This window comes from Manihot esculenta, chromosome 1 (genome assembly GCF_001659605.2).
Source record: "Manihot esculenta cultivar AM560-2 chromosome 1, M.esculenta_v8, whole genome shotgun sequence".
NCBI classification, from domain to species: Eukaryota; Viridiplantae; Streptophyta; class Magnoliopsida; order Malpighiales; family Euphorbiaceae; genus Manihot; species Manihot esculenta.
Genome location: NC_035161.2, coordinates 41,623,757 through 41,636,827, shown reverse-complemented (window position 1 = coordinate 41,636,827; position 13,071 = coordinate 41,623,757). Strand labels below are relative to the sequence as shown.

The window sequence follows — 13,071 nt, the reverse complement described above, 5'->3', positions numbered from 1 at the left end:
TTAAAAAATCAAAGTAAAATCAGAATTAATAGCAATGATTCAGTGCTAGTTTCTTTAATTTGGAATGACCTATAATCAACTGAAAAAGCTTATTCAAAGCCGATTTACATGAATTCAATTCTTTTTAATTTACAAAATTTTTATTTTAAAAATATTTAAAATTATACATAATTTTATAAAAATTTATTTGAATTATTTTTTTAAAAAATAATGTAAATATATTTTTTTAAACAAATAAAATAGAAAAAACCACCCCTTGAAGGTAGCTTATTAGTTAAAATCCAGACAGAACACGGGCTTTCTTTGGAACCCATTTAAATTTGAAGAATTGGGCCCAGAAAGAGAAAGTAAACCCATTCATTCCTTCCCTTGCCACGTGCCGGGATTTGGAAAGACAAAACTATCCTATCGCTCTCTCTCCATAAGCGGACAACGCAAAGCAATGAACCCCAAACTGCCACTGGTTGACGACTGATCCCGCTCTGTTCAGCCATCTTTGAGGTGCTCACCGGTTAATTTCTCTCCTTCTCTTTCTCTGTAGTCTGACTCTCCCTGTATTTTCGTTTGCCTTTTAGAAGATGAGAAAAATTATAGCTCTACCAGACTATCCTACTAAGCTGATTTAGGGTTTTTTTTCCTATTTTTATTTTATTTTTATAAATTTTGTGATACATTTGGAGCAGTCGAAGGACGTGGAGCGAGAGAACGAAGAGTGAATTAATAAAATTGATTGAACATGGGAGGAGGAGCAGAACATGGTCATGGAGCTGAGGGTGCCCATGGGGATTTCAGGGCGAAGGTGTGGAGCATGAGTGGTGGCCCATACTGCAGGCCCAAGCATTGGCGTCGCAACACCGCCATCGCCATGTTTGGCGTTGTTCTCATTTGCATCCCTATCGCCATGAAATCGGCCGAGCTGGAGGTATTTCCTTGTTTTTTTTCACTGCTCGTTATTTTCATTTTCTGACTAGTTGCCGATAAAAGAGGAGACTAGTGTTGCGTTGAAAGTTGATTTTTTATCTTTCACTTTGATGGAAGCCCGAGGTCTTTGAGGGGTAACTATTTTAGTTAGACTATGACATTAGTTATTCTCATCGATGGAAAGTTTAGGATATTGGGAGGAATTAGATTATTACATCCAGCATGACTTACTTGAGTTCAGCGCCATATAAGTCCAGTTATACATTTCTTTTCTACGATATTTAGTTCAGTTGCTTGTGCTGTACTCTTACAATTGAGTTATTGGTGTTTGGGTTAATTGCAATCTGGCTATTATGAATAATGAAACCTCACTTCTTTCATGAATGTTGCAATAAAGACAATTCTTTAGCTAAATAGGTATTTTTTTTCTATGTTCTTGTTTGCCACTGTATTACCGCCTGAACCAACATGGGGTTCTCAACCTCCACCAGGACTGCCTCTAACATCCAAATAACCAGTTTATGTTTACCTTCTTTATCTGTTGATATGGTATACCTGATTGCTGACTGTAATAACCATTGCCTGCATTTTCTCTGTCCATTTTCTTGTGTTTTGACTTTTGAGTGCCAGTTTGCCGGATTGGTGACATCTGTCATCAGGTGCTGTTTCAGTGTTTCTTCCAACTTCATTAGCACAAATCTTTGGGTGTTTCTTGCCAGTGACGAATGCCTTATTTTACAGAATCTCACTGATTTCTCGCTTGAACAATTTAAGTTATGATATCAGTTATTTGGTTGGGAGATTCTTATGTGATAACACATATGAGATACTATTTACTTAATTGTAAGGGATGTATCGGTTGTCATATTGGGCTGATAAGATTCCAGCTTAACCTTTCTCTGTCTCCTTCTCAATGTCTCAAGCCAAGATAGCATAAATTGTCAGTGCTAGGATCTTCTTTGTTCCTGGTTTAGCTGAAATGGTATGAATCTGGAGTCTTAGTAAAGTTGCTTTTCAAGGTAGGCTAATTTATAGATCGTGTTTTAAGCCATTTCTACAGGTTATGTGCTTGATTCTGAATTGGTAGTTATTGAATGGCCAGTTTTTTCTTCCTTTCCAATTGTTGGACTTCCACTCCCTTTCTTCAAACTACAACCTGGTTAGAGGGTAGCTTGATAATATCAGGGTATGTTTTGTTTGTCTTTGTAATTTTGAGGATAGATTGATCACTGATTGGATATAAATGTCTATACATATACCTGATGAGCTGTACCCTTGACCTTCCTCCCAAGGGGCACACAACTTCTTGATTACAGAGGTCATTTGGTTTAATATGAATGATAGGTTCCTTTCTGGATTTTCCTGAGAGGTGTCATGAGAATTAAAATGATCTCTTGCCATCAGAGAGACATGAATAAAGATGTATAATTGGTTTCAAAATGCAGTGACCATTTAGTGCGGGGTGGATATATATATATATATATGTCATGAGTTCTGAGGGCATCTCGCGAGGTGCATGCTTTAGATTGACGTGCTTTATTTTAAAGGCCAATATCATGACCATGTAAATATCAGACAACTCTTTATGACGAGTTCAATTCTGGAATGAAGTCACAGATTTAATCCGGCAGTAACTGCATTGAGTTGAATTTGGGAGGTCCTAGGTTTGACACCTCCGATCTCGCTTTCCCCCTTACCTTGCTTCTCTTTGTATGTGCATGCCTCATTACTGTGCTTGTGAGGTGACAGTAAACAGCTCAACAAATATTATTCTTGCAGCAACGGCCACACCATCCTGTTCGCCCAATTCCATCACAGCTCTGGTGCAAGAACTTTGGTACTAAAGATTACAATGAAGTGAAGTGACAATGGAAGTTGAATATCAGTGTCAAAAGCAAGACTTCGTTTCTTTTGATTGCAGGATTTGAGCAAGACTTTGTTTAATTATGTGCTGAATAAGCCTTGAATCTAAATAACCGTTTTTTATCATATTTTCAAGTTGCTGTTTGTTCTGGTTACATATCATCAACAAATTGCTGAAGTAATTTTCAAATTTGGCTTTTGATGCTGTTTAGCTTGAAGTTTTTTACTGGAAGTAAAGAATAAGCACGTCAGCAGGGATCAATTAAATGAGTAGCTGTACATGTAAAGAGTATTAACCTGCTTAGATTATGCGGCCACGCTCTACTGTGGAAAAAAGTACTGTGTGTGAGGGAGGGGGGAGAGATGATACGTGAAGTGGACGAAAAGGAAAACAATAGAGATTGAGGGAACAACTTCGGTTTCCCGCAACTAGAAAATGGTTGGAAAGCAAAACCTTATCCAGTTCTGATCATTGGAGCTTTTGTTGCTGCGCTTTTCATTCGTATCAAGTCCCATTTAGCTCAAAATTTAATCGACACTGCTCTGGGAGCTCGGACGGAGAACAGAAAAGTAATAATGGTGAGCTCAAGTTTAATCGCAGCACCATGATTTAATTTTAGATCCTCTTTGTGCGGAAGAAGTAATTTGTATGAGAAACATTTTTTAGGGAAATGTGTTTTAAAAAAGCATTTATTTTTATTATTGGAGTGTACTATTAGAAAAAAGATATTCATAAATTTATATGTGCGGTTATAATATGATTCTCAAAACTTCAAAAACTGACCTAATTTTTCACTTGACTAGAAAACATTTTTTATTACCATTTTTTTTAAGCGCTTCACATCTCAGAAAATATTAAAACAATCGTAGGCGATGACATTCCTAGTTTGATCTACAATTAAAACCTCATAAAAAAATTTGCATGGGGAGGGAAGGATCCACGCGATAATCCACCCAAGCGCGTCCGTGAACTTGTGATTTATATTCTTCGAAGTTGAACCTTGAAAATTCAAAAGATATCTACTCCTCTTTTGAACTTTAAATTGTTTTGTACTCAATATGGCTATATCAAGGATTAGGACCTCATATTAAATTTTGGTTGTTGGCTTGAGTATTTTTTACAAACCTCCCCACTCCAACCAGCATATTTATTTCTTTTATTGTCAGATTCTCCTCCGAAAGAAAAAAAAATAGTTAACTTATTACTATATTTGTAGCTTTTGGAAGAATTCATTCCCATCATAAAAATATATATATCAAATTTACTATATATTTATATATAATTTATGGTCAAATCTTTTGGTTTTAAACTTTAATTATTAAAAGTAGTTTTCTTCATATTTTAATCTTGAGAGTATTATATTTAATATGAAGTTGACATTATAAAAGCGGATCAAATAGCTTATATTAGTTTCTTAATTCGTGTAAAATCAATTAAGATGTATAAAATAAAATGATGAGTATATAAGCATTTTTATTGTTTTATGAATTTTGATTTTTTTTAACATTTTATGATGTTTAAGAATATTTAAAACAATCAGTTAACATAAATATTATTCTATTCAAGAGGATTAAATGATTTTCCAAATTTTGGGAATGTTAATTACACTATTATATAAATTTATTAATATTTTTTATTTTCTAAATTATAATAAAATAATAGGAAAAAGCTTTTTTTTTAATATTTTTTTTATATTTTTCAACGGAAATTGAATTTCAATAAATATTTGATGTTATACTTTTTATACTCATAATCTTATATATGGTTGAATTAATAATTGCAGTGTTCTTTAAAGTTAAAAAATTTGAAAATTGTTTTCATTATAAATAATTTTATGTTAACATGAGACGCGTGATATATTAAAAAAATAGTTTTATGTTCATAAATATTTAAAAACTTTTAAATAATTCATATATTAAAAATATTTAAAAATAAGAAAATTGTTTATTTTTTGAAGAATGATAAAATTGTTTTTAATAGATGAGTTTCAATTACATATTTCTATAAAGAAAATTTTTATCCATTAATATTTATCTATAAATGAGATTTATTATAATTTTAACATATACAATATATTTTTAATCAATTGGTGTATTAATTCACAAAAAAGATAATAGATATCAACTTTGAATAATTTCCCAACATTCAATTCTTTCTTCTTCATTCATTAATTTTACCCTTAATGGGAACAACTACAATCCACATGGCGACTCACTACTGGTCCAATTAACCAAGCCATATGCTTCCCAGTCAAATTCCCATAAGTACCCTCACTGCCCGTAATCGTTCTTGCAATTGCCCGTGAACTTCGGGCAGCCGTTAATTCTCTTCCAGTCAAAGTCTCAACAGCTTCAGCTGTATCTACTCTCACAGACAAGAAAGTAGAACAGGAAAATCTCCAATACCCCTTATAAAATCCATGCGTGGACTTGGTTTTACGCAGTTGTACTCTTCACTCCCTGATCTCCGTTTTCAAGAACATTCACTGTGATTTAAGATGTTGTGAAGTGGATTTTTGAGTTTTGTATCGATTTGTAATTTTTTTTGGAGTTATTCGTTTGGTTAGATCTTCGATTTTAGGGCACAAAATGTGGAACGTGGCGCGATTTGCGACTTCCAGTTTGCGCCGATCACGGAGGTTCTCGACGGCGATACCTGGTCCTTGTATTGTTCACAAGCGTGGCGCTGATATTCTCCATGACCCCTGGTTCAATAAGGTTATCTATTATTACGTCAATTCTTTTTGGTTTCTAGCTTATAACTGTTGTTTCAACAAATTAATATTGCCAGTTCGTTTAGAAGTTCTGTGAATTAGAGATTCGTTTGTGTGCATTACATGGAATAAGAGAATTGTTGTAGAAGACTAGGAAGTTGTTTTATAATGTGTTATATGTCATCTCTAAAGAGACTGGAAGTTAGACGGCAACTGATGTGAAATCTTGCTTGCAGCTGTGCTTAAGTGGTAGCGTATATTTCATATTGTTGATTTTTAAAAGTTTTATGTGGTCCGCCCACAATATTTTATCCGTAGAGGTAATCTACGCGCAATATTTACCTTGTATCATTTATGCTTCAATTTTATGTATTAGCCTAATTTTAAGGATTGTATAGAGCTCGTTTGGACTAGTTGTTGTTGCTACCTAAATTTTTTGGATTGTATATAATTTTTACCCAGCAAAATATGCCCAACATGTAGGAAGATCTACGTTTATATTTGCTGATTATGTAAGGCCTTCTCTCTGCTCTTTTCTCTCTCAGGACACTGGGTTTCCTTTGACTGAACGAGATCGACTAGGGCTGCGTGGCCTCCTTCCTCCTCGTGTTATATCATTTGAGCAGCAATATGCTCGTTTTAGTAAGTCAGATTCCTGCCTTGTTGAATAAATTTATGCTTTTTATTGTTATTATATGTGTGTTTAGTAATTTGGTATCAAATGATATATTATTGCTCTTCAACTTGAATTTTTAGTGGAGTCATATCGATCGCTGGAGAAAAATACTCAGGGACAGCCAAATAGTGTTGTATCATTAGCAAAATGGAGGATCTTGAATAGGCTTCATGATAGGAACGAGACATTATACTATCGAGTACATTTCTGGGATAAGCCTGAATATATTAATGCATTAGTGCAATTTATTGTACTCTAAAGTGACTCTGTTCCTTTCCTCTCCAGGTCCTTATTGACAACATCAAGGATTTTGCTCCAATAATATACACTCCAACTGTAGGGTTGGTGTGCCAAAATTATTCAGGTCTATTTAGACGTCCCCGTGGAATGTATTTTAGTGCGAAGGACAAAGGAGAGATGATGTCAATGATCTATAATTGGCCAGCTCAACAGGTATGTTATGAATCTATACTGAGAGCATGTCATTTCCCTTTTGTTTATCTCGATGAAATTTACAAGCATCTTGAGATCTCTATTACTACCTTTGTTTCTTATTTATTTTACTTTTTATATGAAGTAGTAGAAATCTTGATGTGGACAAAATGAACATATTTTGAGTCATAGAAATAACTTTCTGTTACAGAAGTTGGCACATTTCCCTTAGCATGTAAAATATGTCAGAGGAGCAACAAATTCCAGAATCTATTATCTATTAATCCCCCCCTGCGCGAAAAGAACTAAGAATTTAATTTAGATTACTCCCACCCCAGTATTTTTTTTTTTTAAATTTCTATTCATTATGGCCCAAAATGCTAAATATATTATCATAAAGGTCCAGGTTAATTTTACTTCAGTTTGGTTAAGGCACTGGAGGATGCTGTTTTGCCGTACAAGAGATGGCCTAAATAGACTTTATTACTGTCATGCAAATGAAAACAAGTATGGTCTCTGAGAAAGACATTTTTTTTTAAACTCTTCTACAAATGAGTCCTTGGAAGTAATCTATGGATAACTTTTCCTAGATTCCTATATTATATTACTATCCTTGAATGTTAGGTCAAAGGACAGGTTTTAACTTATCTATGTTTTGAGAAAACTAAATTCTATTTCATTGGCAATTGCAGGGATTTTGATTTTTCCAATTCAATTTGTTGAATTTTTCTTTTTGGTTGCAGGTGGACATGATAGTCCTAACGGATGGAAGTCGTATTCTTGGTCTAGGTGACCTTGGTGTTCAAGGAATAGGCATACCCATTGGAAAGCTTGATATGTATGTTGCTGCTGCTGGGATCAATCCACAGAGAGTATGTATCTCATTCTTTCCTCACCTTGGTGTGCAACATACATGCCAGTTGCCTCTCATATGTATGAGCGTATATGCTTTTGTTATATAATTGACACAAAGGATTACTATGCTTTATGCATTAATGTGCCAATAGCTATGATACATAAGGATAGTTTCCCAGCATTTCTTATCAGCCAAATCTAAAACTGTGCAAGCTGAATTTTCCATTACTTCCATATATTTATCATACTTTCGTAAATATGTATTGCAAGTGAGGTCCCTGACAACTTTGCCATAAAGCTCTGAAGATTTGGAGTCTGTTCTAACTTTGGAGATTATTTATTCAACTCTTCTCTCCTTTAAAATATTCTTAATTTACCTGCTGCTTATGTTATCGCTTCTATTATTCAACCTATATCTATGTATAACAGATACTACCAGTTATGCTGGATGTAGGCACAAACAATGAAAAGCTACTTGAGGATCGTCTTTGTGAGTAAAATTTTGCATGTTAAAAATCTTTCTTGTTTTCTTGGAGAATAAGTAGATTTATGCTAAGAAAACTTGCAAGCTTTTCTTTCTTGCCATATTATGAAGTTATTGTTTCGCATGACTATGTTGGATAGATTTAGGACTTCGACAACCTAGGCTGGAAGGAGAAGAATATCTATCAATTGTTGACGAGTTCATGGAAGCTGTTTTTACACGTTGGCCTAAGGCCATTGTACAGGTTTGTTTCTTTAAAAGAAGTATTTCCTTTTATGTTTGTGTAAGGCCTTGGTCATGCCATAACTCGGTAGTTTGGATAATCTTATCAGTTTGAGGATTTTCAAATGAAGTGGGCATTTGAAACTCTGCAAAGATATCGTAAAAGGTTTTGCATGTTTAATGATGATGTACAGGTGAGCACAGCTATGTTACATGATGCAGTGGGCCACAAACTTTCTTGAAAATATCTGCAGTTTGACAGTTGTGCTTATATTGTCACTTACAGGGAACTGCTGGTGTTGCACTTGCGGGATTGCTGGGAACTGTGAGAGCCCAAGGTCGACCTTTATCTGACTTTGTGAACCAAAAGATAGTTGTAGTGGGTGCTGGGAGGTATTTGGAAAGATCAATTTTGATGATGTAAACAATAGGGTTGCATATAACTTCTGTCACTTGCATGTGCTAATTTCTACATTTGTTAATGCCCACAGTGCCGGGCTTGGTGTCCTGAATATGGCTATACAGGCTGTTTCAAGAATGGCTGGGAAAAATGAAGCAGCTGTAAAGAACCAATTTTTCCTACTTGATAAAGATGTAAGGTTCTATGCTTTGGGCTTCCTTTACAGCAGTCTGTAATTATACATAACTACATCTGTTTTATATAATTATACATGATTCTACATCTTTTTTTTTCCTTATCCTCGATAGTATACCTAATGGTGCTAGATGATCTCCTAACCAGTAAATTTCTTTTAACCTAGTGTCATTATAGTAATATTAAGTTTTGGTTAAGGGGTTACAACTTCTTCCTCATTTTATGTACATGTCACTAGATTGTCTTTGATAGCATTCATTTCCTGTTGTTTGCAACTTCTAATTTTTTTTTTTTTAAATTGTTTTTGTTATTATTATCATTGTTTTCTTTGATGAAGGGTCTCATCACAAAAGAGAGGACAAATATTGATCCAGCAGCAGCACCATTTGCTAAAGACTTAAAAGATGTTGAGGGGCTTAGGGAGGGAGCTAGTCTTATTGAAGTGGTAAAACTTCTACTGCTCCTGCATACAGCCTTAATGAGTACAAGGCTGGTATTATGGCATGAAAAACATTAGGCTTCAACTGCAATTTTAGAGTCTTACTTTAATTGTGAGCATATGTTTTGCCATTGTAAGAATACTGCTTGCTGAGAGTTAAATGTTATTCAGGTTAAAAAGTTAAAGCCCCATGTTCTTCTTGGTTTGTCTGGAGTTGGTGGCATCTTTAATGAGGAGGTAAAACCCTAATTCATGCTTTATAATTTCATTCTTCTTCATTAGTAGTTATTAGCAGGGAACTGATAAACAGGTAAAAGCGGCAAAAAACAGGTGTTGCGGTTCTGCTCTGTTTCATGAGTTCCTTGTGTCTAATTTTTTATCATCTTTGTGTAAGATGGTTTACCACTCCATCTGATGAAAAATTTGTTTTTATTCAGGTCCTTTTTGTATAACACTTTTATAATGGTTTTCATTAGTCCTTTTCTTTTTCTTTTGTTCTGTGGCACTAGCATTTTTGTATTCGTCAAAATTTTTGCTTTGGAAGTGGAATAATCTCTTGTTGAGACAGTGCAACTGCATGTGCATTGGAAAAGTAATAAATTTGTTGCTAAGACAAGTGCAAATACATTACTCAGATTAATTCTTAGAACATATATATATATATATATATATATATAAAATCAGTTAGTATTTTTATACTTCCTGATTCTGTTCCTTATAAGTTTTGTTTGTAATATGAATCAGGTGCTCAAGGCCATGCGAGAATCTGAATCAACTAAACCTGCCATTTTTGCTATGTCAAACCCCACAATGAATGGTTGGTTTTGGTGAATTCCACAAGCTTTCACAATTTACGACAGCAACTGATTTTTTCTGCTGACATTATCTTTTTGTCCCCTGGAACAGCTGAATGCACTGCTGCTGATGCTTTCAAATATGCGGGAGAAAATATAGTTTTTGCTAGTGGAAGCCCGTTTGAAAATGTTGATCTAGGTATATCCTAGTGATGTTGATATTGTTTGGAAATATTTTGATATCACATGCTGAAGCAATTATCAGGACTCTTTATTGAGTAAATTACCAATGGTCCCCAAAATTTGCTATAGAGTCCTTGCGCTTTTTTAAACTTTGGTCCATTGTATAAAAATGGTCCAGAACATGTGGTATTTTTAACATGAAGGATGGCTGAAGTGTGAATTGCAACCTTGGGGATTGCCGGGGGAGTGGGGTTAATTGTTTCCTTCTAATCTTAATTGTTTTTCTTTATTATTTTTTAAAGTTTTTTACTTTGATGTCCTAGTTTTTGTTGCCTTAACTGTCATGCATGTATTGCAGGGAATGGGAAAGTAGGGCATGTAAACCAAGCAAACAATATGTACCTGTTTCCAGGGTTTGTGTTCCCTATGTTTATTTATTTTTAAATGTTTGTCATTTATGATTAAAACTAACATTTTATGCATATTCTGTTGCTTGTCAGGATTGGTTTGGGAACTCTTCTTTCAGGTGCACGAATTATAACAGATGAAATGTTGCAAGCAGCTTCTGAATGGTATAGGATTTATGGATTTATTAAATTTTTAATTGAGACTTGAGAGAACTATAATTGATTCCAGACAATTCTTAGGAAATTGTTGGATTTAGTGGCTTCTAATTTGTCTTGACAAAAACTAGTTCGTTGTCCCATAAGCTTCCTGCCTTGGAATTTGGCATAATTCATGAAACTACATCATGAGGGTTGGGTTCTAGTTGTTATGAAGACTATGGTTTTCTTTTATGTATTAATGCACTTCATACATGTTTGGTGTTGTGCCAGTCTTCTAGTTGTTAGTTATGAATACTATGGTTTAGTTCCGGTATCCTTGTGCATTTTGATATTTGTACCTTGATCAATTTAGCTAATTGCATTGTTGGCATTCATGGCAACATAGGTGGGATGTAGGATTTTGCTTTCTATCATGTCAAACATGTATTATGGTGAATATGTCACCTAGATATTTAAAACGCCTGTGGAAGTTTTTCAAGTGCCATTATTGTATGAAACTCTGAAGTGAAGGATAATCTGATAGGTGTTCCCTATATTTTTTATGAGATCGCAAGTCCTGAAGCCTCTTTTAAGCCATGAAATGCTCACGTGTTATTATTTTTTGCAGCCTTGCATCTTACATGACAGATGAGGAAATCCAGAAGGGCATATTGTATCCATCTGTTAATAAGTAATACTTCCAGCTCTTGGTGATTACAATTTATTTTCCTGACATTTTCTTTGGACGTGGACGATGAATATTGGTCTTCTGTTCTTATTATAGAACTTCATTAGCTTCTCAAAATTCAATTAAAAAGAATGCATATATTCTTCACCACTGACATTGGTACCATTGGTTGTACCAAATATGGAGAAAAGATAAAACAGGAAACTGCAAAATTGCATGAAAACCAGCTTCTGGTTATTAATTTTGAGCAATTTGTTGTCAACCTTATGTAATACTGATCATTTAATTCTTCATTTCATGTCTGAAAGAGATTATTTTCGTTTAACAATTTGGATAAAAAAACATTTGGTCGGCAGAAGGAGAATGGTTTTTGCATATAGTTCTAATTCAGTGAAAATGTGCAACTTGTACTTGTATATTTTGTCATAGTAAGTTGTCATTGTCGCAAAAGGTGGATTGTGGCTTCCAACCTCTCTCTCTCTGATGTTTTTGCCTCGTAGATTGATACCATATTTGTGCATAATGCAGTATTCGGCACATTACAGCTGAGGTTGGTGCTGCTGTTCTTCGAGCAGCTGTTGCAGAAGGCTTGGCAGAAGGATATGGTGATGTCGGCCCCAGAGAGCTCAGGCACATGTCTAAAGTAAGTTGCTCTCTTTCAAAGGAAGCCTTGCTTGTGTAGCACTGGTGTGAAATCAATTTTGCAAATGTGTAATTTTTCATGGTGATTCTGGATGCAGGAGGAGACGGTGGAATATATCACGCGCAATATGTGGTTCCCAGTTTACAGCCCCCTTGTTCATGAGAAATAAATATGGTTCAACCTTTCATCTTCTTTCCTATGGAGGGTAATGTTTCTGCAACCTGGGTGTGAAACTCAGCAGCCAGATACAATGCTGTTGATGCTATCCTGAATTTGTAATTTTGCTAATTTAGAGCAGACTGGCACGCGATGAATACGGGAACAAATGCAACCAAACCCACAAATCCATCATGCTTGAATGAATGATACGTTGGCAACATCAATTCATGTATATTTATTTTTTTGTCATTTTCTAAAGATATTGTCAAAATTAATTGTTTCTTCAAATTTTATGTAGATCTACATGAAGGCTATCTCTCTCTTTCATTTGTTGTTTTTATACTCTGGACATCAGTGCCCATACACTCATGTAGTTTGTGGACAATTCATGGTCTCTGTCATCGCCCTGTGGTGCTTTATCTACTGGGACGGTCAAAAAGAGTGAAGAAGGTAAAGGAATTATCGAGCAATGCTGAACAACTGATTCAGACTCTTTATCAGTACAAAGCTCAACTATTGCAGTGAAGTGTTATCAGCCTGGAGAAAATTTCCTTTTGGAAATGCAAGGCATAAAACAAAAGCTCTACATGATATGGTAATTGCCCTTGAAGCTTTTCAAGGTTTTAAACATAGATGGGGAAGCCATTGAAATTGACATGGATAAAACTTATGATCTGATAAGCTAAGCAAATCATAAAATTTCTCAACCCTATGCTTTATTCATGTCAATGTTGATGTCTTAGCAAAATTCCTTTCTTTTTTTTGTTTCAAACCACCAACTCCTCGTGATCAACCAAGACGAAAAGCTTGTTGGAAACTGGAAAGGGAAACACGTCAGGTCACAAAAGCCTATTGGAA

At 34.8% G+C, this 13,071-nt stretch overlaps 2 protein-coding genes across 4 annotated transcripts; both read left to right on the top strand.

The window, feature by feature from the left end:
* Nucleotides 1-342: 342 nt before the first annotated feature.
* Nucleotides 343-2,928, top strand: LOC110615711. Of its 2 annotated transcripts, none has more exons than XM_021757755.2 (3): nucleotides 343-501; nucleotides 684-922; nucleotides 2,701-2,928. In XM_021757755.2, exons 2-3 carry the CDS (start codon nucleotides 737-739, stop codon nucleotides 2,785-2,787), a joined length of 273 nt encoding a protein of 90 aa, XP_021613447.1. In that variant the 5' UTR covers nucleotides 343-501; nucleotides 684-736; the 3' UTR covers nucleotides 2,788-2,928. The 2 variants fall into 2 exon arrangements, with proteins under 2 accessions (XP_021613447.1, XP_021613456.1); XM_021757764.2 differs by having other exon boundaries at nucleotides 378-511.
* Nucleotides 2,929-5,072: 2,144 nt separating this feature from the next.
* LOC110615698 (NAD-dependent malic enzyme 2, mitochondrial) lies at nucleotides 5,073-12,540 on the top strand. Of its 2 annotated transcripts, XM_021757735.2 has the most exons (19): nucleotides 5,073-5,502; nucleotides 6,044-6,140; nucleotides 6,255-6,373; nucleotides 6,460-6,627; nucleotides 7,350-7,478; nucleotides 7,891-7,951; nucleotides 8,086-8,189; nucleotides 8,278-8,361; nucleotides 8,454-8,560; nucleotides 8,659-8,761; nucleotides 9,100-9,207; nucleotides 9,373-9,438; nucleotides 9,946-10,018; nucleotides 10,108-10,194; nucleotides 10,537-10,591; nucleotides 10,679-10,750; nucleotides 11,352-11,414; nucleotides 11,940-12,054; nucleotides 12,152-12,540. In XM_021757735.2, the coding sequence occupies exons 1-19, from the start codon at nucleotides 5,374-5,376 to the stop codon at nucleotides 12,221-12,223; spliced, it is 1,812 nt and encodes a 603-aa protein (XP_021613427.1). In that variant the 5' UTR covers nucleotides 5,073-5,373; the 3' UTR covers nucleotides 12,224-12,540. The 2 variants fall into 2 exon arrangements, with proteins under 2 accessions (XP_021613427.1, XP_043805457.1); XM_043949522.1 differs by lacking the exon at nucleotides 6,255-6,373.
* Nucleotides 12,541-13,071: the final 531 nt, after the last annotated feature.